The 27,440-nt window shown below is 38.0% G+C and overlaps 1 protein-coding gene across 1 annotated transcript; it reads right to left on the bottom strand.

Moving 5' to 3' along the window:
* Nucleotides 1-6,101: 6,101 nt before the first annotated feature.
* On the bottom strand, nucleotides 6,102-27,225 carry LOC309668785 (desmoglein-4-like; the record flags this gene model as incomplete). Its single annotated transcript, XM_082479281.1, has 16 exons — nucleotides 6,102-7,073; nucleotides 8,557-8,765; nucleotides 10,359-10,419; nucleotides 10,922-11,070; nucleotides 12,944-13,399; nucleotides 14,544-14,762; nucleotides 14,916-15,058; nucleotides 15,983-16,242; nucleotides 16,425-16,610; nucleotides 17,342-17,476; nucleotides 17,741-17,904; nucleotides 18,799-18,946; nucleotides 19,093-19,248; nucleotides 19,934-20,062; nucleotides 20,428-20,463; nucleotides 27,178-27,225. 16 exons carry the CDS (start codon nucleotides 27,223-27,225, stop codon nucleotides 6,102-6,104), a joined length of 3,471 nt encoding a protein of 1,156 aa, XP_082335407.1.
* Nucleotides 27,226-27,440: the final 215 nt, after the last annotated feature.

Here is a 27,440-nt window from a genome sequence, read left to right as displayed (position 1 = left end):
TCAAAATGTGTTCCGATTTTGATGGCAAAGGCAAAAAATCCCAAATGGCCCAAGGGCTGCATACATTTTGTTCCTAATGGTTACACAGCTATGAATGGGAGAAAGTGCAAACCATTTTAACAAATTCCCTTTAAGACTTGCCTATTTTACATGCTTTCAGACGATTCCTCTGTGAAAAGTATAGATCCCATACAAACTCCTAGAACTGAAACTAGGCAACTTTTCAAAAGTGAAAAAGAAGGCTTTTTTGCAATCACTGGCAGTACTCCCGCTGAATTTTTGGATTAGACTCTGAACTTGGGCATAATAAAATTGAAAGCACCTCCTCACATGACGGTGGAGCGTAACTGATATGACTTAAGAGAAAAACGGGTGTATTGCTTTCCATTCTGTCTCCAACAATGGCGATGGGAGATGCCATTTAGAAAGCGTGTGAGGGTGTGCAAGCCTGGCCATTGTTTGCAGCCCATCCCCTGGTACTCAACCAGACGAGGCCAGTTTGTATTGATAGATGTGTTACACATGAATTTCTCTAGTCCCTTTCTAAGCCTCTTGATGATGCACCTACAGCCTACCATGGTCATTTTTATTCAGTCATATATTAACTAAGGACATCAAGGAGATAAAAGTCAGATTTACATACCCAGGAACAACACAGGAAAAACATTACTTTCCTGCTATTATTAATAAAAGTTGCATGTCCAATAGCTGTTATTTTGCTATTTATATATGAATAATTGATCTAGAGTGGATTTTACAGTCAAATAGCATTCATTTGAATAGACATTCAGCATCAGAGGCTCAAGTAGTGTCCTCTGTATGCATACTACAGGCACATTGCGGGCAGTGTATTTATATATATTACCAAAACACCTTAACATCTTACAAAAGGTGATGAATTTATAATCATATTCCTAAGGGGAAGAGATTAAGTTGTCATTCCCCTTTTCAAAGACAGTTTATTGAAAATTCAGAAAAACTAAACAACTTACCGGCATCCCATAAGGAATCCTGGGGACATCTTTGTCTCCTGAGTCCCGGTCCAGTGTCACAAGACGTTTCTCCTCCCTGACAACCTGAGCCTGCATTGACTGGCACACGGACAGACCCTCGCCCGGATCTTTGGTACTGGATCACTGTAAGATCAAAGCCTACGGGTACAAGATTACTATTTATTTTACCTAGATTTTGACTGACTTGTATCAAATATTTATTGAATGAGTTGGAAGAAAGCCTGGAAGTAATGTATGCATTTTAAGGTATTTTTTAGAGCTTTCCTAAAGAAAAAAATAGGAAGAATAAAAGGTCTGAATGGCTAAGCTAATTAAATTTGTAGGTAGGCCCAACAGTGTATGAGTAATATCAAAGGTCAGGGTACATGAGGGATGTCGGTTAAGCAGCTTTTGTTTCCTAAACTGGCTTTTCATGACTATTCCACTTCATACCTTATTGTGCTGTGTCCTGAATTACAAGATGCTGTTTAACTACTGGTCGCAACACGAAAATTTGACAGATTTGCCATTAAACCAAAGTGCCAAACTGTCAACAATTGTAATTTTGTCATTGTTGTCCTTTTTGTAAAATTTCAGTGCACTTGGAATATGAAAGAACTTTATGTCTTTTGACCCATTTTTGACTTGTACGTGCACTCCTGTAGATTTCAACAAAAGTTGCTTGGGCATAACAAATGGTTTTGTTTAACAGAATTTTGCTTTATTTCCACTTAAGCAGATTCTAAATATGCAGAAAAGAAATGATAACTTATCTTTGTTGCATTGGAGTTAGCAGTGTCATCAGACTGATGGCAATATCATTGCTATAATTTGGAAGATGGACAATGATTTTTTCTAACTTAACTTCCCGAAAAGATATTTAAATCATTATCTGAGACATGTGTGAGTGCCAAAAATCGTGCTGTATGAAGTACTGAGAAAAAAGATGTCAAAATGTTAAGGCATAATAAAATGATACATTAGACTTAGAAGCAAATCTATGATTATCTTTTTAAAAGCAATATTTTACTGCATTCAAATAAACCCTTTCGAAAAATCTCTGTACAAAAAAATCATTATTATCATGAATACTGGCCTGGAACATGAGAAAGAAATTTGATACAGAAATGTCAAAATGTAGTCTTTTTACTTTTAGAACCGAAGTGGTTTTGCTTGGCTCAGCTCAGCTTGACCTGTATGCACTGAATGTATCTGCGATGCCTGTGCTGCCCAAATACTGTCATTCAAGTGTCTTTTGCTCTCTTTCTTCTCTGTGGCTTGTACTCCAGTCTTAATCTGTAGCTCCTCTGAGGCACTCAGAGCTGCAGAACAGAAGGCTATCACAGAAAAGGCCCTCTAAAGAGAAAGAACAACGCAGAGAATGATGGCTTGAGGATGGCTTGTACTGTAATTCTTGTGAGATCTGACACAAGTTTCTCCTTGACAACGTAACCCCAAGTATCTTAGTCAATTTGATACATGAAATAGTTTCACCCTGGGATGCCCTGGCTGTCTAAATCAAGACCTTTTGTTTCTTTTTTCTTTTTTTTTTTTTCTGAAAGAAAATTAAAACTAGAATTTTCCTGCACAAAGCAGCAGTTTTAAGGAAACTACATTTTCCACTGATAAATGGAAAAAAAAATATCCTGAGCCACTCTACTTAAATCATGATGTTCCAAATGATCATTTATTGTATTTTTTCAGTGCCATTCAGAAATTATTACAAACAAATCTCTAATATTTTTATTTATGAAAACACAATAACACTGTAATATTAATTATATTTTAAATAGAATGAAAATGATGCATTTGGTTACTCAATAGTGAGGAGCATTTGAATTATGTAGTTGTATTCAAGCAAAACAGCAGACTTAAAAAAAATTTTGCTTAAATTGTATGGTCTTTTCATATTACAAGTAGTAGGTGCTGCTCACAACAGTTTATGTATCCTATTTATTACCCCAAAATCAGGACTGAGTAAAAAGAATCAAAACCTGCAGTTCCAATTCAGACAGTGTTCCCAAAATAGAAATCTGATGAGACCCTCAGCTTGTGGCTCTGTTTTCTTTCATGGCAATATACTTCTCACGCTGCCAAGATCTCAGGGAGCCTCTGTAAAATTGTAGGATCCTGCTCTACAAAACCCAAGTAAAAAAAGAAAGCCATAGACTTGGTGTTGCATGTTGCTGACACTTTAATAAGAGTTTTTTGCTTGAATGGTTTAGAGCAGGATTAATATCACTACTCAAAGTTGCCTTTCTTTCCTGAAAACCATTCATTCTTCACTATTAAACAACATGATTAAAAGTAGACAGCAAGCAGGCTTCTAAATTACAACAGAAGCAAAAGAAACAAAACTAATGTCTGTTAGTCAGGATTAAACTATATGCTATTTTTTAAGAATAAAGCTAGAAAAAGAATTTGCACAGAATTTTTAATGAACAAAGTATTTGTTCACACCTTCAGATACATTTTTCTTCCACGATTTGCAGTAACCTAAAAATGTCCACATCTCACTAAGAAAGCAATGCCAGGAAAGTTTGTAAAAATTAGACAGCAGTAGAAATTAATATTCAGAAATGCACTCGAAAAGTGCTGAGAGATAATGCTGTTATTGCTGTTTGATGTGAGACACCGATATTAAAAAATGCTAGAGATATTTCAAGAAATTGTATTAAATAATACACTGCTTATCTTTAAAGAGTTGGTAAAAGATAGTACTAGAAGTAGAGAACCACTACATAACCAAAAGCTGTACTTTAAAAAAACATTTTTTTCTATTAATTCTTCCCCTTTCTATTTCTAAGCATGCAAGACACCATAGTTAGTTCAGACACTCATACTTCGCACAGCATTCCTGTTCAAGAGGGTCACGAATTCCTCATGTGCTTCTGAAGACTAGATATTACTATGAAGCACAATTAGGAAAAATATTTCTGGTTTGCGTAAGATGATTATGGAAATATTTACACAAGACTTCATTTTTTTTTTTTTACATTAAAAAATATATCTAATGTGCTTTGGCTATATTGCATAGGCTTTCTAAATGTCCTGAGAGTCATACATATTTCAAATATTTGCTTTTTTATGTAAATAGGTGTTTAGCAAAATGAAAGGGAGCTTGTCAGCATTTTAGTGAATTTCAGCACAAATTCTCCAGATATAAACGAATACAGCTTTATATATTAGTACCTATTTTCCTTCTTTAAAGAGTGGTTTCAGAAACCGTACTTACAGTTGGTACATAACGTATAGGAGAGACTTATCCCGCAGAAGTCAATGCAATTTTAATGATACTAAAGATAAGCAAGGCTACAGGATGAAGTAAAAACAACATACTTCAGATATTACAGGGAGAGCATCTAGCATGCTCAGTCCCTTCAGAAAAAAACTTGAAGCCATGGAAGGGACCCTTTCTTGAGGTAGCCTTGGATTTGGTCATGACTGCTGGGGCTTACTGTTGTTAATGGCTGTGGCATTGACTCAGAGGGCACTGCAGGTTGTCTTTGCTGGTGGATCTGGTCGCATTTCCAAAAGCATCTTTTCAAAAGCCTTTTCCTGATATTGGACTCAGAAACTTGTCATCCAGTTCTTCTGAGATGAGTTAACCTGGATACACAACTGAAAGTTTCTTCTCCATTTTATAGCGTGGGAGTTTGACAGACAACTCTGAAACTTTTCACTAACCTATCCATCAAAGGTGAAGAAGCAAAATTTGAGGGAAAACTCCTGAGTTGGTGGTCTAGCAAAAAAACCTAGTCCCTCTGTATAACTCTATTGTATTTACACTGAAGCGATGTTGCCTACGCTATGGTTACTATACATATGATACAGAAGTAAAATGAGATAGGTACCATATTTCAGTATTTTGCTCCTTCAGATCATATTCTAAGCCATGTTAAGGTATTATTAGAATAACAGAGTCCAGTAGAGCTGGTTTTGTGGGAAAATAAAAGCCAGATTTAATTAAGTTTATAGAATCATAAAGTCTTTTTCAATTAACACACTCAAATAAACTTTCAAAATATCAATGCAAAATACATTGACATATGAAATAACAATTCTCCACATTGCTTATTAGTGAATTTATATTGCTCCCAAGTGTTTTTTTTTTCTTTTCATGAAGGACTTCAGCTACCAGTGTCAGTGATACAATACTTGCTATTGCCTCCCCTCATCACAAAGCTTCTATTTTCTTGGCAGTATTAGAACTGGCACGGTATATTATAGCCCTCTTAACAAAACCTGACATTGGAGACTTAAAAGGTAGCCATAGTTTGGCACAAAAATCTGGCTAAGCGCTCCTGGTTGTCACTGAAGTCCTTTCAGATTTAAGTAAAGCTGTAATGGTAATGGATAAAAGATGAAGCCATCATCATCCTTGGGAAAAGTGTCATTGCAGCAGCGCTGGCTGCAGCGAATTGCTGGTCACGCTCCTCGCCATGAGAGTAACAACATGGGAGACCGTGGCAGAGTGTTTGTTATACTGAGAACTTCAGAAGGCGATGAAAATGTATTCTGTTTATATGATTATTATTTATAACTATTGCTGGTGATGGGAGAAATGATTGAAAGTGCCATTTTGTAGCGCTCCTTGAATTACATGCAAAGTCAAGTGATGCATTTGAAAGTGCTTATTTAGTCTTGAGTGACTAACTATTAATTACATTCTTTTCCTGTCTTGTCAGTGAGGGCCTATTAACCCATATCTACTTATTGTGGGGGATCACTCAGCAGTACAGTATTTTAACACTTTTTTATATGACATTAATTCATGCTGATACTGTATGCCCACAAGGGTCCCCTCTCACTGCTCTGCTCCTTAACCACATCTCTCTCCGAAAACATTCGTATCTGTTTGTACACTTGCAGTGCTAGGTGGAGAGAAAGAAATAAATTTAAAGCTAATTTCAACTTTCCCTTCACTGACAAAGTCCTGCATTTGACCTTGAAACGGGGCACCCTTCGGAGATCCTCACACACGTAGGAATCCCTGAAACTTTAGCGCTATTTCCTAGTTATAAATAATAACAATATTCTTGGTGGGTGGCAGCTAATGAGTGTTGGTGCAGATGGCAATTTCGGCAGGAAGGGGTGCCGGCAGAGGCCTTACTGATTGGAGTACTGCACGGTGCTGTACTTTGTCACTCTCCTCCGGGAGGTGCCGGGGGATGCTGTGCCCATTGCCTGGCCAAGGTGACAGTCAGCGCTGAGCATCTGACCTGTGCTGCTCAGGCCTCCCAGATTTGTTCCCCCTAGGCTTGTCCCCCCCAGGGTGCCCATCCCAGACCCTGACACTACCCTCTCGGTGACCACCACGTTGTGGGCATTCGATAACTCTGAGGGAATATTTATTAAGCTGCCCGGCATGCCGGAGGCAGGCCTGAAAACCCTTTCTGTCACCACCACATTCGACCCGTCTACCAAATCGGGAATGCTCAAAGAGGTCGGGAGCCGGGAGTTAGGCGCGATTAATCTTTCTGTGACGATAACATTGGACCCATCTGTGAGATCGGGGATATCTAGCATGCCGCGCAAATCAGAGGCAGATGCAGGACCGACAACCCTTTCTGTTACAACAACGTTGGATGCACGCAGAGGGTCAACGCAAAGAGAGGGGGAGCCAGAGGTGTAGGTCTCAGTCACCGTCATGTTGCCATGGAGCAAAGGATCTGGCATCGGCCTTGGGGGCTGTATAGTTGACCCAGATGTGTAGGTGTTTTCAGTAACAACCGTTGTGGTGCCAACTGGGGGAGGCATAGGTGCACATCCGTTGACAACGATGGTGGTTCCAGGTGGCGGGAGGTTTAGATCACTTTCAGGGTTGGGAAAGGGGATGTTAACGCATGGCCAGGTTGGGTTGACATCAGGGAAAGGTTCGATCTCTTTGCCCAGGCAGATCTCTGCCAGGGTCTTAAATTTTGGTCCTAATGTATCCAAATACGTTTCATCTATATCTTCTCCAATAAAGCTGCAGCAACCCACAGAGCCAACAGGAGTACCGACTCCTTCATGATCATATATTAATAGGCAGTCATTTGCTGGCCGACCTTCATCTTCATCTGCATACACAAATGCTTTCTGTAGTTTGCAAAAACACACACAAAAGAGAAAAGAAAGGAAGAACAGAGTGACTTTTCATCGGGTTTTTAACCATGAAGACTCAAACAACAGTAAGTTTTCCCTAATCACAGTAAGACCCAGCTGACTTGAAAAACAGGACATCAGCAGGACAAATTATATCGTCAAAATTTTTGTAACCTTGAAATAAGTTTTATTCAAACGTTACTGATGTTTTATTTTTGTTTCTGCCAACACTTAGCATCTCAAATTTGGTCTGTTGTCAGTGGGTCTGACTGTGGGGTGAAGGGAGAGAGCGAAAGTGATTGGGGAACAAATGTACCCTTTGGGCAGCAATATCTGAACAAAGCAGTAGGAAGAGTGAAGCAGGATGGCAAGGGGACCGGTGGGGAGGCCAGGACAGAAGGGACGGGAGGGAGGCTTGGCCACCATGGGGAAGGCTTATTGAGCCCAGAGGGGAATCCATTTTGAGCAGGATGGAGATCACTGATTTGAGATGGAGTTGGGGGTGGTGGGGTGCCCAGTGCGGAGGGATCGGGCAGTAAAGAGGAGAATTTAAAGTGAGTGTGGGGTGAAGTTGGAAGAAGCAGGGAAGGACGGAAGGGGAGGCCCAGGAAGAAGAGGCAGAGGGTTTGGAGACAGATGGTCAGTAGGAGAGTACTCTGTGGAGGCCTGTGGCTGGCAGACAATTGATTTGCGGTGCTCCCAGCCCATGCAGGGAGATTGCAGTTCGGGAGAAGTCCATGCTCAGGACTTCAGGACTGCTCTGTCCTCTCCTCCAATGAGTCTTGTTTAGACTTCAGAATACAACAATCCTTATATATTAATTGATATTTTGGTGACATATGCAGTTATAGTATTTATGCCTCACAGTTCATGCTAATTATGAAAATATATCCCATTAATCCATGAATCATGTAAACTCCATAGCATTTTTTAATCCCATATGTAAAGGCTAATTAATATATTGCCAATTACAAAACTGCGTATTTGTATCTCTCGTAGTTCACAAGTCTTTTAGGGAATAGAAATAGCAATAAAAATAAGGAAGAAAGTGAACTGGTGTTCACAGTTCTTAAAGGGTTAAAGTCACTTACTTAAACAAGCTGTACAGGAAGTAGGTGTGAACAATTTCACAAAGTTATTATCTATTTATACACTGAAAAAGGTGGAAGTATATAAATTTGGTGGTCAGTTATGAAACTGAAATAATTTAATTGCTTGCTACCCATATCTGTGGTGTGTCCATCAGTTTTACACACAGGCTATTGAGCAATCAAATCGACGATGGCAGCGGCTCAAAAGCAGTACTACTAGTGTCGTAGTTTTTCCTACTGATACGGTCAGCTTTACTCTCACACCAGTCTTATCTTACGGAAGTTTCAATTTCAGTGGAGTTATTTGGGATTTCCACCATGTAATCTGGGGAGGAGAGTCTAACAGTAGGCTCACAGATATAATGCAAAGAAGATCAGGTGGTTACCTCAGAGAAGTAGTTGTCTAGGAAGGCCATGTTCACTCCTCCTTCTCGATACTCTTTTATTGTTCCTCCAACTGACCCTTTTACTTCCCCTGTTCCAGAAATTCCTCCAGCTGTTCCGTAACCAGTACCAGTGCCATAGCCAACGCCTGTAGTTTCTTCAACACCAGAAGCTACTACTCCTCCTCCTCCATATGTGTTTGTATATATGTCTGAAAACAGAAAAAGTTATTCTTCCTGTGTTTTGTGAAAATTTACATAGAATTTGCCAGTGGTTTTTACAACTAGTACAATGACAGTACTAAGTTTCTAATCATATTTCAGACTAATTTCAGTCACAGATCCACGCACAGGTGCCAAACATTGAAACTGCAATAAAAATTAAATGCATATTAGCAGACACCTAAGACCTTGATTTTATTCCTGAGGCCAGGCAGCATGTGCTTATGTGCTTTTGAAAATCAGTGATCTACTTGTATAATTGACTGGAGATATTCCTCTGTCTGGTGTACATAAATGCTGTCACAGGATTTGCATTCAAAAATGAGATAATGCTTATGCATATTTATGCAAAAACATAAATGTGTATGTATGATCACATGAGGGTTAAAATTGTTTTGCCTTAAATTCATTTCTAAAAGAAATAGCTTTGTAACTGCTTTCACATTTTCTAGTTGTTAGATTATTAGGGGGGATATGGGAGTGTTCATAATGGAGAATGAAAGTGACCTTTACAATAAATTATAAAGTCATACTTACAGGATTTTATCTTCTCCAGATTTTTTCATATATGATAACAAGATATGAGGGGTCTTAAATACCAGCATGTAATATAATAAACCAGTTGCATACAGTAGTCTTAACTATGATTACATTAAGAAACATAGGCTAAATTATATTGTTCTTTTCATTTAATCTCATTAGCCTCCGTTTATAGAATTTGAACCAAGGGCTTTCACCACAATGGTCCTGAACCGTGGAAATAAAGTAAATCACATAGGTTAGTCTTAAACTCTTCAATTGTCATGGCAGCAGAACTTCCCTGAGAATGAAGACTGAATTCACGTATGTGCCCCAAAATGTTCTCTTTTGATTTTACCTTAAGGATAAGAACATTTTTGAATAATCAGTAGTCATGAAAGAAGTTGTCTTGCAGAATGACATTTCTTCCTGTCAAAAGCTAGTGCAAATAGATCTGTGCCAGCATCCTTCCTTCCTGTCGTGAAGTGAGGAATGGGGAAAAAGAGAAGGTGACACTGCACAGCTTGACTTGCTCTCTATGGCCATCGAATTCCTGGGAGAAACTTATCTCAGAAGCATAAATTTATTGTGCTATGTACCAGCTTTCTGTCTATGCTAGTGCACAAGTGGTCAGTAATTAACTGACTACTTGATGGGTCCTACTCTCCCTTGTGGGAAGCAGAGCCGGGAAACTGGGTAGGACTGAACCTTTCACCACTGAGTTATGAAAGTAAATTTCCTCATTCTGCCCTCAATATTGATTTCTATTAAAACTGTTGTCACTAGCTGAGAATAATAAAGAAAAATTGCCTAAGATTTGGAAGCCTTGGCAGATATTTCAAAATAAATGTACTTTGCAGAAATGAATCTGCTCAAAAGCTCAAACCTCAGATCCTTTATTCACACTGGAAGTCCTAATAGCATCGGTTTCACTATCTGCAGATGTAAGATTGGAAGGGTTGGGTTATACCTGTGAAACCGAAGTGCTTTTTGAATCAGAAGACATGAAAGTCTGAAAGATTGCTTTATGACAGTGCACATAGAAAATTTTAGGATCCGCTTACCAGAGGGTTCACCAAAATCACCTCCTGCAGCTGTCGTTGGAGCAAGAATGTGTGAGACATCCTAGAAAACAACATTTTGACTCCTTGAATGATGACATTGAAATTGCCATATGAAGACCAAGACTTTGTGAATCATGTTAAGGAATTAGCAGTCTAAACTGTTAACAATAGCTATTAATTACCATCCCTATCAAAAAAAAAACCAACCTCCATTCAAGCTTTTTTCATTGTCAACATAATGGGTGATAAGCGAAGAAAGTTTGTGTTACCTTGTCCTACTTCGCACTGAAAAATCTTGCTAGTTATTGTGTTTCAGCTGAAGGGATAGTAACACCAAACTTTAGGGCCAAGCTAACTGTACACAACCTAAAACACACAAACGCCATCTGCAAGTGTTAATTAACAATCAATCACCTTTCATATCTGCCTGGTAATTGTTGACAGTGCCAGGCTTCTTTTAGAAGATGACACAGTTCTACGATCGCTTTCATGCTTCCAGTCAAATGCAGTCTTTTCTGTAAATATGAGCTACTGTGGCTTTTAGAAACATGGGATGTACTGACCCTGTCTTCAGGCTGGGCACCTTCTATTCCCCATGGATGAATTGCCCCTTCTGTGCATTCAGGTACAGGTTCAAATCCAGTTCCAACTCCAGCTGCAGCGCCAGGTCCACAGCCACAACAGTCACTCATTGACATCAAAATTGGAATCACTTAACAGGAAAGAAACAGGAAACAGGGATTTAGGACATCTCTTCCTCACAGGAATAGCTGGTTTTCCCAGAGGGCAGGTGCTCAAGAACTTTTGAAAACATGTCTTAAAATGTTTCAAACCAAGCAGCCTGAAAGTCTGGCTTTCAGAATCATGAGCTGCTTTTGGAAATGTGTGTGTTTGGGAATTCAGAATAATTTGTACTTTTAGTTTTAACAGAGCAAAGCGGGGGTGGAGTAGGGCTGTAACTCCAAATTTATGTCTATACACCTGGGAACAGACTTTGATCTATCCCAGCTGAATGAATATAAATTGCATACATATGAAAATTAAACAAACAGAACCAGTCTTGCTAAGTATAGCATTCAGTGATATTCATTACTGATATATAAGCATACATTTGTCTCTTCAGATATTGTAATTGAAAAGAAATACACTATAGTAATAATAGACACATGAGAATCAGTGGAGAGATATCCATCTGGCTACAGTGATCTTTGGCTAAGGCTCCAGTTGAGTTTTTCACATCACATATACAAAATGCTTGATTTGAAAAAAAAAAAAAACACAATAGAGGCAAACCCCAAACCCCAGTTCTAACAAATGATTACATAGAGTGAGTCAGGTGTGCCGTATTAGGCTTAGTTGTTTCAAGAACTGTGTTAGAAATTGCTGGATGCTTTAAAAGCCGACATTGAAAACTTTTCTCGTTTTGGAAAGACACCGCAATATTACTTCTGGCTGGTTTTACATCCTTAACCAAGATGGCGAAGTTAGTAACCTTGTGACCTAGCGAGTGCAGGGAGACAGTTGCCTACACCAGACTAAGCAGAGCATCTAAAACTCTCGGTTTAACGTCAAAGTGAACTGAAGAGAAAAGGGAAAAGAGCTACACAGTGCCCAAAGTGGTACCTCACACAGCATGACTAAGGACATGTTTACTCCAGGCCACAACTAGAAGAGATTTCCAAAGGCAGGAAAAGAGTCTGCGCTGTAACATTAACCCCCTGGGAACTACAAAAAAACCCAGCCTTTTGCATCTTCAAAATTTTGTGTTTGTTGATTTGTACTAATCAAAGATCAAAAACCCAAACAAACCCCCCTCCCCAAAAAATGAGGGGAAAAAATCCGTTTCCTCTGGTTTTGTAGGCAGTATTTCTGCATTGGGAAATTTTAGATGTGGATTGCTTGCTGCCCAGGCCATGAAAGAAAGATGATCATATCCGATTGTAGTAGTCTGAGAAGTAATTGCTTGCATAAAGTCTGACTCGAATCATTCTTATCCCTGAAACTCGTCTTTCTTCAAAAATACTAGGTCATATGAATGAATGGCCTGTTTTGATCCTGTTATCGCAAATGCAACTTGTTTTTAATGGATGTAATGATTGGCAGCAATAACCAGAAGGTTGAAAATTTAAGATGATTACATTTACCGTTCTACTACCGAAATTTGGCTTTGAGTTCAAAGGGAGTTTGCTGTTTGCATCTTTTCATACCCAACTTGGAGCTGATACTTGTCCATTTCTTTTAGTACCATAACAGAAGTACGAATTGCAAAGTGTAAGTGACAGCTCTTGCCCAAAATTTTCTGAATTTTCTACTAAACATTTTTGCCCGCTTGTCTGAGAATAGGATAACACCTTAGGAAAATAAAAACCCTAAGTCTTAGGCAGGAAATAGTTATTTCTGAATTAAATATGTAGAATATAAAATATATAGAAATTATTATAAATTAAAAGACAATTTTTTCTCTGTCAAATGGCTCATGGGAGTCAACAGGTTAACAACCAACCAGGAAAGTCACCTTATTGTAGAAGAACTAAAAAAATACCATTAGAAAATTAATAGAATTGTTTTCTTAATTTTACACTTACGAACAAATATTAATCCACCGAGAAACATCAGGCCAATGGCAGCGCCGCTAAGTGTGGTAGAAGATAGGGTGTTTCTGCCTCCATTTCCATATTCATAATCAGTGACTGGAGCATATCCGTCACCACCATCACTGTATCCACTCGTGTAAACTTGCCCATCTGTGTAGTCCTCAGGTTCTCGGTCTCCAGGTCTAGGCCCACCATTATCACTACCTTCTTGTCCATCACCTTTTTCTTCTTCACCACCATCGCCACCATCACCACCACTGCCACCATCACCGATGATAATTATTTTCGTGGCCCCGCTGGTGCAGTAATTGCGACTATCACATTGACAAGCTTGCACAGGAATTATATGTGGTTTGGGGCAGTATCGGCCTTGGCTATCTCTTACACTGACATAGATCCTATAAATGTAAAAGTCAATGTTCTGACTCACTAGTTCTGCAGAGGAAGCTTTGGGGGAAAAAAAAAGAGAAAAAATATTTAGGTTAAAGTGCATTGACTATAAATACTGTACAAATCTATAATTTTTGTGAATAATGTTCATAGAACAGAACGAAGACTAGGTTTTCCCATTCTAAGATCTTCAGTTACTTATGTGTCTACAGTACTTATTCAAAGCTGAAACTTATGATATTCAGCTATGCTAGTTCTTTCTTTTGGAAAACCTGAGCCAGATCAATCTAGTCATCACTTCTTAACCCGAGAAATATAAAAGGGGCAAATACACTTTTTAATATCTACTACTGCTTTTCCTGATTTTTATTCACACAATGGTGAACATAAAAACTGCAAGTTCTACTAGGTTTTTTATTCTATCACAAGGAATTGACATGTGTTTATCAAAAGTTTTTTCCGTAGTTTTAAAATAGTTAAAGTAACACGTTTGCATCTGTTTAGGACAGATAGGAGACACAAGAATAGTTGTAACTGTGATATTTACCATTTAAGATAGTCTTCTATGCATACAGTAAGTTATTTAAACTCTGTCATTTAGGAATGTATGATATTTGATTAATTCATTGGTTTGTTGTGTCCTATTGAAGGAAACCGGAAAAGCTCCACTGGGCACTGACTAAAATGTTTTTCTTAGAAATACAAGTAAATACAATTCGTACAATAAATTGTAAAAACTGTCATCTTTATTTGCCATTTTAATATGAATCTCATAAAAGTAAAGCTCTGCCAACTAATAACTTTATGCTCTACTAAATAAATTTGGGAGTTTTGTAATATGCTTAGAACTTTTTAGGTAATATAAAAATAAAATGTATCACACTACTGCTTTTGAATTACCTCATTAGGTTTAGACCAATAGAAGTGCTTATCATAGCTACACTCAAGTACAGTACAGTTTTGCTGATTTATTTTTGATAAAAAATGTAAGAATTCTGATTCTAATTCTAATATTATTTACATATTATGTAAATCCAGAGCAACTTCTTTGATTCATATGAGCATAAAATCACATTTAAGTGAGATTAGAATAGATTCTAACAACTGCTTTGTTTGTTATTAAAAGGTTATCCTAATCTGTTATCTTAGATAAGAGCTTATTACTATGGTTTATTCTGTTATAAAATGTAGGCTAATTTACCATTTATTGATCTGATAATCCATGTGGTTTGAGGTTCACCGTGTATGCTGAATGTAAAGGGGAAAGCATACGAATCACCATCCATACCCTTGGCTGTGATAATCACTGATGGGGAATGCATACATACTTTCCTTAATTCAGTAGTAATAGTTGGGCAATTGTAATTCATGTCTTGTATTGAAAGCACAATGGTGCCAGTAGCAGTATATCGAGGAACCCCTGTAAGAAGAAGATATTTGTGGTCAGGAGGGAATATTGGTACTATAGATAGTGCAGTTCCGGTGGGAAAACTAGAAACAAGGAAAAAAAAAAAAAAAAGGAGAGAAAGCTGGGACAGAGTTTTGTTTCGGAAAACTTAGTCTCTCATCTTACCTCTGGTGATGGCCAGAACCTCTGCTTTGTACTGCCCATTGGTTATATAGATTGATTCCCGGTTGATAACTTTGTTCAGTGTGATTTCACCGGTGTTTGGATTGATTCTGAACCAGGCACCTGGATCACGTCCTATACTATATCTGTATTTGGTGAAGTAAAAATACTCAGCATTATGTTATGAATATATGTATTACATATCCATTTTGCAAATAATATTTGTCACTTTGCAGTATTTTTCTTTAGGCCGCAGTAGGTCCTATTGCATTTCAACCTGCTCAAGCAAAATCCCTGGAGACTTCAAAAGATACAGACCGGAAAAACAATTAGGAATAAAGTAAATGCGTAGAAATCCATTATATTTTGAAAGTGTATCACAGGCTAAAAGTAAAATCTTCCTGGCCCAATTAAACCATTACTAGAACCCTTGTTGATATCAGTAGTTAAATCCACAGCTCTTCTTCTAACATTCTACAGTTGTATTTGCTAACATATTTCTCTGTTTTATGAAAACTTTTCAAACCTTTGTAAATTGGATGTATTTATTTCTGCACATATTAAAAAGGAGATTATGGTTCCATTAATCATCATTAATTTCAGCAGAAATAAATGTCAATTTATTTTTTATTTTTTACTATTGAATGAGTCGTAGTGACCTCTTCTATTCTGATGGTATAATATTGCCAGTTGTGGGTTTTTTCTGCTTGCTTTTTTAGAGATGCTAACAAATTCCCTATTTGTAGTAAACATTTCAAGATAAAATATTCTTAGTTTGGGTTAGAAAAAAAATCTGTTCTGATTTACTTAATTTACAGCCTGATATTAAAAATTATATTTTCTTTGTCTTGTGCACAAATCTAAGGAAAGAAGCTCAGGAAACAAAAGCAATCATAGCATAAAAACGGGCTGAAGAATATACTATTCTCTTGTTATTATTCTATTGCTAATCTATTTACATTTTTTAAGTTGTTTTTTAAAGCACCCTTTAAAATACCTATTCCTCATCCCATTGAAATCTCAATTAAAAGAATTATTCCATACAGGGAGTTAAGCAGAGCAGAGCTTACACAACGTTTGATGCAATAGTTCCTGTGTCCTCATCAAAGGCTGTGTATGTTCCCACAACATAATTTGCTCTTGTGCTTTCTGATACAGAAAACACAACTGAAGATGGTTGAAATCTGGGCGGCTCAATCACATTTTTTACTTCTATTGTGAGGGGTGTTCCAGAAATTCGGAAGTCATGTGCAACAGAGTGGTGGAAGGCAGCTACGTTTCTGACGCCAATAATCAGTGAATGAGTTTGGATATATTCATAATTCAGTTCCTAAAAGATAAACCAGAGAGAACCAGAGAATAAATAAAAGTTCCTTTAATTTTATTTAAATATTTTCTATTTTGAATGGTTGAGTGACAGTGTTTTTACTGCTTGTTTAATTTTGTTAACAATTAATTAAAACTATTTTAAGGTTATTATTTCAACAGTTTAATCACAATATTTATTCATACCTTAATTACTCTAAGGATTCCTTGATTTGTAGCTCGATCTGTAACAATTTCAAAACAGTTATCTTCATTACCGGATATAAAGAAAAACTCTGCTAACCAATTGTCTGTAAACTCTTCATCAGCGTCCAGAGCTTGTATTCGTAGCAGTTCTGAACTGAGTGAATTTTCTGAAATACTTGCTGAAAACTGGAATGACAGATAAATACCTATTAGCAAACACTAAAATTTACAATGTAAGCTGACTGCAGAGATTCTTTTGAAGGATGTCCTGCCCAGAGTCCATGCCAATTCAAAAAAAATCATGTGTTCTGGGTAAATTGTGGCCATCATAGAATCATAGAATGGTTAGAGTTGGAAGGGATCTTAAAGATCATCTAGTTCCAAGACCCCTGCCCTGGGCGGGGACGCCTTCCACTGGACCAGGTTGCTCAAAGCCCCATCCAGCCTGGCCTTGAACACCTTCAGGGATGGGGCATCCACAGCTTCTCTGGGCAACCTGCTCTGGTGTCTCACCACCCTCGGGTTCTAGTTGCAGATCTGAAGGCTGTGTCACCTCAAGCGTTTGCAGAGGCAACTTAGAGGAAATGGATTTGTGTTTTCTATAAGAGAAGATCATACAAAGACTGGGTTAATCTATGCAATCTGCCTGTATTGCATGGGTCTGGACACCTGAATGGCTGGATTTCTCTGAATACAGAGAATTCAGTGTCAGGATTGACTTCTCTGAATACAAAAATACTCTGTGTGCATGTTATCAGAATTGTTATGCAAGCAGTGGATTGGATTTTGAGCACGCTTGAGGGAAACAACCCTGTTAATCCAGCGGAGTATTCAAATGTGAAAGCACTCTACGGGTTAGTAGGGTTTTTGAACAGGGTTTTAAAACAGTGATGTTGCTTTTGGTATTAAAAACTTACAGAGCTTTGAGCAAGAGTTGGGAAGTTGTCATTGACATCAATAACTTTAATGTTACAGCTACAAAGGGATGACATTCCATCTGCAGCTCCATTCCGGTCTGACGCCTTCACAACAAGAGTGTAGCTACTATGTTGCTGTCACAGAAAGAGAAATAAGTGTGTTAAAAGGACCACCTGTACATCTTAATTGTTATAAACACTCTTGTCTTGCTACTATTTCCTAATGCAGGAATTTGCCTTAGACATTTCATTGTAACATATAGAAGAAAATGCATTGCTCCTCTAATTTTTGTAAAAGCCACAACCTTTCTCTCCCTCTCTCCCTCCCTCCGTTCCCCCCCTCCCAACACATATACACCACAATATCATGTTACTTAACTTTGGAAAGGGAAATGTTACCTCTCTGTCAAGATAATTTGCAATATGGAGTTCTCCAGTATCTCTGTTCATAATGAACATGGGTGGACCTGAAGGTTCTTGACTCTCTATCTTGAAGGCAATTTTAGAATTCAACTGCTTCGGTTCATCTGCATCTGTTGCAATTATTGTCATCACCAGTGTGTCTAAAAATAAAAAATAATGATGAAAAAGACAAATAAAAAAACCTGGTTTGTTCCTGCAAACAACTCATCAAGACAATGCTAAATCTTGGTGCGTAAAAATGATAGAATGCTATCTATTCATTGACATTTACAAAGAAAAACAAAAGTTTAATTTTCTAGTACTGATTCTGACTGAAGGTTGATGACTTTAAAATGCATCTAAAATTAAGGTCAGATAGAGTAACGCAGATTTTCACTGATCTTTAAGTCACCATAGGGATTATATAAAAACATTAAGTACTGAGCTTGTAGATATTCCTGTAAGAAATCTGCACAGTTTTAAATGAGAATTTCTAGAAAGTAGAAAATGAGTGTTAGGCACCATTGCATCAGTGCTATTTGCATATCTAATGTGGATTGCTGTACATTTGGTAAAAAGAACCATTTTAGTGGTTTAAGTAAGGGTTTATATTCTACTGCAACTGTGATACTCAGGCTACAAATACAAATATTTGAAATAGAAAAAATGGGAGAAAACATATTTTATATACCCCCAAAGGAAATAAGTGTTAAGTGCAATGTTAATTTTTTTAATGAGAAGGCATGAACTGATTTATTTTAAATTTTCATTTCTGAAATAATTTGCATGAAGTTATGATTGGAAACTGGGAAATTCAGCGTTCATGTGTGGGAGGAAAGGGGGAAGGAAGAATCACTGCTTAATTTTAGGCAGTGAGCTTGGGCCCTGGCTCGAATAGCACTTGGAGAACCATCTGCCACTCCTTCCTCTGCAGTAGCCCTGGCCAATATCTGTCACTGCCTAAGAAAAGGTAGAACGAGCACCCTAGTTTTATATTAACTGTATTCTGTGAGCTTCGTTTACTGTACTGTAATAGGCATAACATAGTTACTTACTGTCCATACTGCTTTCTTCCACAGATCCTGTAAATACAGTTTGTGTAAATACAGGAGGGTTATCATTTATATCCAGAACTTTGACTCGAAGTTCAAGAGGTGGTTCCAAATCTACACCCGTCACTGAGTGTTTAGCAAAGCAATGTATCTAGATAGAGAGATTTACTCGTTTTAAAACCAAAAGTGAGGTAAGCAAAGTAACAATCTGAAATAAAGGAATTTGTCTCCTTTTGCTCTCCCTGCCCCACCCTGGATCCATCATTATAAAGGTCAAAGAAAAAGGGGAGTACTTACAACAAATACTGGGGTTACTTCCCTATCCACTATCGATGTTATATTAATTTCTCCCGTTCTTGGGTTAACAACAAATATTCCATAAGGGGCACGATCAATTCCAACTCCAGAGATGCTGTATGTGATTGGATGTTTTTCTTCACAATCTGATCGGATCTACAATAATAGATGATAATAATTTATGCCAGTTTACTGAGGACACCTGAAGGGCTTGTTTTCCTATTATTAGTTCCTGAAAAAAAATCTGTATAATTTCATTTTCTCAACCACATATCACAAAGTTCAATTGACAGAAGCAACGGAAGGCTCTTCTACAAAACAGTCAGCTTAGAGATTCATCTCTCCTTAATTGCTGGACAAGTTTTCTATTTCTCTTAAATCCTCTGGCAGGGAAGTGGAGAGAGAAACTTCCAAGAGTGTCACACTATGGCTGGACCTCAGTAAGGGGAGGATAGGAGAAGGATAGGAAGACATCTTCTTTGCTCTACTGCCCACAGGAGTCGTGCACTATCCTTGAACTTCTGCTCAGGGGTTTCTCAGGGTGAGAGAGAAAAGAAAAATATGGCGATGTAGTGCACAAATGCTGCACACAAAGAGACTATGGTTGAAGCTGTCCAGGAAGCAGACTGATGGCAATGTTCTAGGCAGCCTTTGGTCATTTCTCAGCAGCCACACGGGTTCACTTTATGAGGCTGTCTCAGCAGAGATGGAAATATTGCATCATCTTTCTTTCCTTGCTTTGACTACTCTAAGCAAATATACTTTTAAATCTCTCTGCTTTTGCAGCCTGTCTTTAGAAAAAATTATTTGTCAGTGAACATTTTTTTTTGTTTCTACTTACTTTGGCAATAGGATTCCTCTTAGAATTATCTTCCCCTTCTCTACAAGCTGCAGCAAATTTGATCCATTCACGTTTTTGTCTTCTGAAGGTTTTCCATCTTGCCATTCCATTTTCATCCCATTCTTTTACCTTTGACAGAGAGTTCCAGTATCGTATGAGCAGTAACCTCAACCCATTTTAAATTAATAGACATTTATAATTTCCAACAAGAAAAGGGATTTTTATAGATCATATGCTTTTTTATATGTATGTGAGTCCCAAACTCTAAGACTGTACATGTATACTTTAAAATTATTCCTGTGTATGAGATACTTATTTAGGTTCAAGAGAACTTCTCTTGAGAGGATGAGCAGGTTATTACCTGCAACTGTGTAATATTTAAATATGTTTTCAATCTTCAAGTTCATAAATGTCTTAGTTCAGTATTTTCCATTTCATTCTCGCATTGGTTGAATTTTGTTTGCAAAATCAGTTTCTAAAGAAATATATATTACCTCTACATGAAATCCTGTGCTGAAATCCAAGAGTACCTGCAAGAACAATAAGAAGATTGGCATATAAAATGCAGGACAAAATGCGATAGCAAAACCCAACTGCCATACATGGCTATACTGCAGGACTGGAACAGTACTTTTTCTCAAGTCTATTGCAATAATCTATCTAGCTACAGGATTTCCATAAATTACCTTGTGCAATTCATTTATTTTTTTTTCTATATCCATCACTTGCATTCCTTGACAGTTAACACCTTAAAAATTAATTCGGTCTTTCAAGGCAGAACTTTGAATTTGAATGGATGTGCCATAGCAAATTTCAAGTTATACCTACATCAAAATACAACTTTCACAGAGATATTTAGGTTGCAACACCATAGCTGAAGAGAGACTTGGTTGCAAGGGTTGGTATTAAAAAGTAAGCTGAGGAAACTAGGAAAGGAGTATTTATTTATTCTAGAGAATTTGTTCTTTATTCTTTTTTTTTTTTTTTTTTTTTTTTTCTGATTTAGGAAGACCACAGTAGATCTGGAGTACTTAACTATGTGGTTTAACCAAAAAGAACAAAAATGTTTTCTTGAAACTTCCCCCTGAGGTTGTAGAGATTCAATGTAAGATGGGAAGCCAACTGCAGTCATGAGGCAGATTTCCCTAGAGTGCAGTGGGCTTTGATTTGAGGTCCACCTATGCAACCAAAGTCCTGACTAAATAAAGGTGGCAGGATCAGATGCAATATGTACTTACTTTAAAATTAAAATTAAAATAACTGAGAATCCCCAATATCTTGATTAGCACAACTTAAAAGAAGGCACACTTTAATTAACCTTGTTCCTCAGTAAGGTGTGAAAATGAAGCTCACTTGGTGAATCTACCTCTTCAGAACATCTTTTTTGGGTTTAGAACCTGCCTCTGCTCTCTTCAGATGATAAAGGGTGAAAAATATGGGATTTGCAGGAATGGATGGTTGTTTCATTCATCATTGGGAGAAATAAAATAACCAAGTGACTCAAAAAGTGTTGCAGAGTTTGTCTTTTCTCACCAAATGTGGTTAACAGCTGTAGTTATTAATTTTCCACTTTCCTTATCATTTCCCAGTACTGTTCAGTAGCTTCTTTTTGTCTGATGTTTTATCTGGTGGGTTTTATGTCAGTTATACTTTGATAAAATCTGTAACAAGCTTTTTCTCTATGGTAACTTTACCTCATGGGACTTTCCTCACTTCAAATTTATTGCATTGTTCTGTCAGGCTGGAAGAAGGGCACAGACTTTTTTCCGCTTACTTCCTGTTAAAACAACCTCTTACATGCAACAGATTAATGAACAGCAGCTTCACCCTCCTTCCTCTCTCTTCCTCCTTTTCCCCATTTACCTATATGCCATAAGAGGTCCACCATCTGTCACTTACAAAGTGATGTCTCCAATGATCTGATCTCCCCCAGAACATTCCCTTGACCTCGGCACATAATGGCTGCCCTAATCTGCTTCTGAATGAGGGAATTTAGACTGTGGATATGCCCATTTGGAGTGCATATACCGTGAAATTTATCAGACTATTAATGGGGTAAGGATTTTGGAGTAAGGATTTTTTTTTTTCTTGTTTCTTTGAGCAAGCTATTGACATAAATGGTTAAGAAAAATACTCTGCAGGAAAATCGTTACAATATGTTCATATTTTGCTAAAAGCATCAATACGTCTTTAATCTGAGTTTATGTCTTGGTGACTATTTAAATCTTCAGCTGCAGAATGGGGTTCAGATTCATGTGCAGCCATTACTCATCTTAGAGAAGGGACAATATCAGACTCCGTTTAAACTGGTTTGTTTTTTTTTTCAGTCCAGTGGGAGCTCAGGCCTGTCCTTTTATAATCCCCCTTGGAGCTTGGTGAAACATGGGACAGTAGAAGGGCAGAATACACCCTCGCCAGAGAAGCTGAGTAACGAAGCCCACCAGAAATAGCACTCATTCATTGTCTCTTATCAGTTGATCCCACAGGCAGAGCAGAGCCTCCTTTGGCGAGTACAGCGAAATCGTCTCCACCCTTAGGCTGAAATCCCTTCTGGCATGCGAGCAACTGTCTTGACCCAGAAAAGTATGGGTATACACCTCCCAGTGCAGTGTTAGTGAATCTTGTCTGCTGTCTGCATCCTGTGGCCTATTCTGTTATTTAAGAGTGAAACGAATATCTCATATCCAGCCACATCGCTCTCCTGCTCATCAGGCCGAACTGAAAAAATGTGTTGAGCGCCTCTGAAATAAGAATTATGCCTGTAAAGAATGCTGCTCTCTAAGGACATGAATATTCATAAAACACTTGATTTCAGCCTATAGGGAGTTCAGTTTTCCAGTAGCGAAGTATATTCATTTTACACTGGAGTTTCATGTTTATTTCTGAGCAGCAATAATAGGAATGTCAGGAACTAGTTCATCAGTAATCCTGGGGATTAAATGTTTAGGCCCCGTATTTCTACACTTGTCCCGTGCTAACAAGGGAAAAACGCATTCTGCTACGTGTTGCTAATGGAAGATCTTGAAAGAAGTCTTGATGGTTTTGAAGCCAGGGTCCTTAGTGCAGTTGTTGTGATATTATTTGAAAAGACCGATCTGATGAACTCCTTGTCTGCATTTGATATGTCTCTCTCAGTTACTGCGGTGTTAGAGGAAGGAAGGCAGGCAGACACCAGACAAAGTTGTCTAGTTCACCAGCTAAACATCAACAATTCTGGAGTGACATCTATCTAACTTGATCCAGGGATGGAGGTTCCTCTGCCTCCTCAACTAGTGTTTTCCAGTTCTCCACTATCACCAGCAGTTAGAAGGCTTTGCGATGCAAACCCTTTTTATCTAGTGCTATTTCCAGTGGAGAAGTACTGTCTCCTAGCAGCTAACTCCAGCACACTTCTAGGTAGTGAACAAATTTCCCTTCTAAACTGGTATCCGAGTACAGTACTTCCCACAGATTCGGCAATTAGCAATAATTAAAGTAATTGGAGCCAAAGGAATGTGTGGGATGTATCCCGAGGACCTCGGGGCAGGCAAGCCTATCAGAATTTGCTGTCCTGTTAGTCTCCGAGAAACTGTGAAGAAATGGAAACCGCGGAGAAGCTAGAAGCTCCTTGCACAAGCTGTTCCTGCTCTGGGTTAGGAGAGGTGCAGGCAGGAAACGCGTTTATAGTGACTGTCATTTGCACAGTGGCATGTCTGAAAGCTTGTCTTTTATTGTAATGATACAGAGCCTGAACCTTATGTCCCAAACGACGCCTTAGAGTCACACTGGAGTTATTCTGGATTTATTCTGATGTAACTGGGAACAGAATTAGGCCCATAGGATGTGTATAGTTCTTTGCACCTTCAAAGCAATTTACAAACAAGAATTAACTAATCATTAATTGACTGCCAAGCAATATTATACGCAATTATGGAATCCTCCCTCCTCCACCTACTCAAATCTAAATGACTGAACACGCCTTTAACATCTTCCCAGCATTATTCATATTGGATCTGCTTCTCCTCTCTCTTTGAAGTCAACGGTGCTATTGCTATTGGCCTGGATGGGAGGAGTGCTGAGAATTCACACATATTGTATTAGTCATCAGGGTTCCATGGTAGCTCTGGTTGTGTCAGCGTTTTGGGACTTTACGTCTTTCTTACTCAGCCAAAGCTCTGACTAGTAAAGGGTGGAAATAACAAAGCCTTCCCTTTATTCATTCTGCATCTCTTTAAAAAATGATAAATAAGTGCAGATGAAATAATTAGACGCAGAGTTGAAACGTAAGACAAAACCTGATATTTTAAAAAAGAAGCTATTTGATCACTTTTAAATCGAAACATCAATGTGGTTTTGTCTATACTTTTCATTTTTGTAGGCCACTAATGAATGTGCTTCTTCCAATTTCAAGGGGAAGTTTTTCAGGATGATTTTTCTGGCATTTTGTTTTCTTATTCTGTGGAAGTCAGGCGTTTCTATTGCTTCCTGTGTTAGCAACTGATGTCAATATTTTGTACTGCACCAAGGATGGAGAATCCATTGCTATTTCAGCAGAAGTATGACAATACTTAAGCCAGCCAGAAGAATATATTCCAAAGTTTTATTTATTTTAAAATATGTTTATTCGAAGAACTGACCACTTTGGGAAAGTTTTCGCTGTGATTTTTTCTGTTCTGCTGAGTCATACAGACAGAATGAATTTCCATACAGTAACTGATCTTAACCATTAGAAAAATGAACAGAAAAGCAGTTTCAATACAGGGCGTATGCCATTATGATTAAAATTTGAGGTTTTCAAATTAGTCGTCATGCTAAGTCTCCTCAATAAATCTCTTCAATAAAACCTGAATTCTGATATGGCTTAGAGTGCTCTAGCTGCAAACGCACGTTTGCTTAGGGCCCATTTTTACTTAGGAATGAAAAACTGCAGACTTAAGAACCTAATCTTAGGTGAGAATTCCTGGACGCAGAATTGCTTTAGTTTCTATTTCTACAACAAAATTCATTGGCAGAGGAGCCTGCAGGTTCCTGGCTGCATCCTGGCAGAGGTTTCAGATGCATATTCAAGGAGAGGATTTGGCCTCTTAATATTTTTATGTGCAACCAAGTTATGAGTAAGAGGTGTAACCATAGCCTAACACTGGAAAAAAAAAAAAAAAAAAAAAAAAGAGCAGCATAGATAACACATGGGAAAATGTAGCCAGCCAAAAGCGCATATAAGAGATGCGGTGAATTTAAAATTATTAGCCGTCACATGATAGCTGGCAGGAGAAGAGTCATACCTGATCAAACAGGTTATTTCCATAAAACGTGTCTGTGCAAGTATCACAAACAGAACTCCCTTACTCAGGCGAATAACGCCTTTGAAGTCACGTGAGCAAGGGTTGCAGAATCAGTCCCACCAGTGGTGAAATGCATATAGAAAATTATTAGTTTCAGGGCTGGTAGGGTTTTGGGGTTTTTTTTGAAAGTGTAGTAGCGTACTAAAATATGTATAACTCCACAGCAATTTTATTTGATACAACTTATTAGCAATATGCTAACCAGACACACCATTCAGGCAGGTGATTTTCATGAAAGATTAATCAAGCTGAAAACCAAGGCTGTTTCTCCGAATGCACTAAAATTGGCTACATGATTTATAATTTATTTAATCTGTACAGTTTATCCGTCAGCTTTCTATAAAGTGCTGAAAGATGCTATTAGGCTGTACAGGACACAGAGGAAGGCATAGTAAGGACAACAATTGTTTCCTCTGGGTAGTAAAAGTTCAAATATTTGATAGTCATCAAAACACAATGGAAGTATTCACAATAGCTCCTTTTTCCTGACCCAACACATATCCTTCCATCAGTCACAATTGTAATAATAATATACTGAAAGAATGAAAATGGCTCCAGAGTTGCCGAGAGAAGTAAAGCAATAAAATCTCTTTGGAATGGACAGATCCTAGATACGCCGCAGTCAACTTTTTTCCGAACTTCGACACATCAGGAGTATGCATCACCAGGTAACCAAGTAAAATGAATAGTCACGAATGCTACACGAAAATCCAGAAGTGTTAATGTGATGTGCAACACACCAATCTCAGAGACCTCTGCGCTGCATTAAACGAGCAGAAACTCATTCGAACCATAACGTGCTTTTGCCAAGTTTTATCATTGTTTGCTTGGCAGCTGCCCTGCGTTGATTAGTTCTGCTTTACTGACTGCAGAGCTGTCACCTAAAATTAATGGATTATCTTTTCAAATTGAGTGTTAGGATTTCATATTCTATAGCAACAAATACTTTTTCCCTGACTATAACATTTCTAGAGGGATCAGTAACAAGCAGTTTGCAAACATTTACACTTACTAATACCTTGTGTAAAATGAAAGTCACAGAAGGACACAGCTATAATAGAAATCCTACTCCTTTCAATCTTCAGGGCCTTAAACCTCTACCTAGTTTTAGAAAAGCAGCACTGATGAGTAAAAATAATCCACACAAAAATCAGATTGCAGGAGTAGAAGGTCCTCCATAATTCTTTTAAATCCTTTCTGGGTAATCTCCATGCCTTGATGAACACATTGTACAACTACAACCACAACTTTCCTTTTACAGCGAGAAAAACAAATCCGAAGAGCAACACTTTCCTCATGCGTTCACTTGCTCAGCACATGGCGGCTCAGGCACTAATGCACTACAAGACAGGAATTCTTTGTAATGGGAAATAATAGGCCAAGTCTTCATTTTTACTCAGCTAAGGTCTGCATTAAATTTCATGTTTTTCTATTAAATATAGCCCTAGGAATTGGCCAGCTCTGAAGAGCTCTTGCTAATCAGTTTAGAAAAAGAGATTTGCTCTTCATATTTCCTCAATTGATTAAAAAAAAATAAAGACATAGAACTAAATAATATCCAGTCTAGTTATTAGGATTTTTATAATTATAAGATTTTTATTAATAGCTGCGACTACTTAAATAGTAGGCACAGACAACATTCACCTGAAAAGTCATGCATTAAACATAGAAAGTCACATATTGAACAGATTGCAGAAAGTCATAATCAAAAGAAACATTTTTCAGCATTTCATGAAAAACTAAATTATTTACATAGAACCTTCAAAAGTGCAGTTTAAAATAAGCACGGCTTTATTTTTTTATGCTAAATTTCACAGGATTTTTTGGGGGGTAGTTGACACTGTAGAATGTAATGGTCTGCCAAGGAAGACTCAACTGGCCTGATCACAGAGTTTACAAATACTGTTTTAAAATCTGACTTACCAATAAAAGGAACAGAAAAGCAGCCGTTCGGTGAGGGAGCCAATCCATGGCATCTGACTTCTCGGATACAAGTCCAACTGAGTTATGGTTACAAGCCTGTTCCTTTTCCCCTCCCCCCCCCCCAACTACGGTGTCTATTTAAATAGACACTCGGTAGATGTCCTTATACTCAGCCCTTCACGGTGTCTCTGCCTCCCTCTGAGGGAAGCACCGAAGATGCTGTATAACAGAGTGTCTTTCCCCACCCCAAAATCCTGGGCTGG

The sequence above is a fragment of the Vanellus vanellus genome (genome assembly GCF_965231255.1).
Source record: "Vanellus vanellus genome assembly, chromosome: 2".
In the NCBI taxonomy this organism is placed as follows: domain Eukaryota; kingdom Metazoa; phylum Chordata; class Aves; order Charadriiformes; family Charadriidae; genus Vanellus; species Vanellus vanellus.
This window is presented reverse-complemented; position numbering and strand designations above follow the sequence as displayed.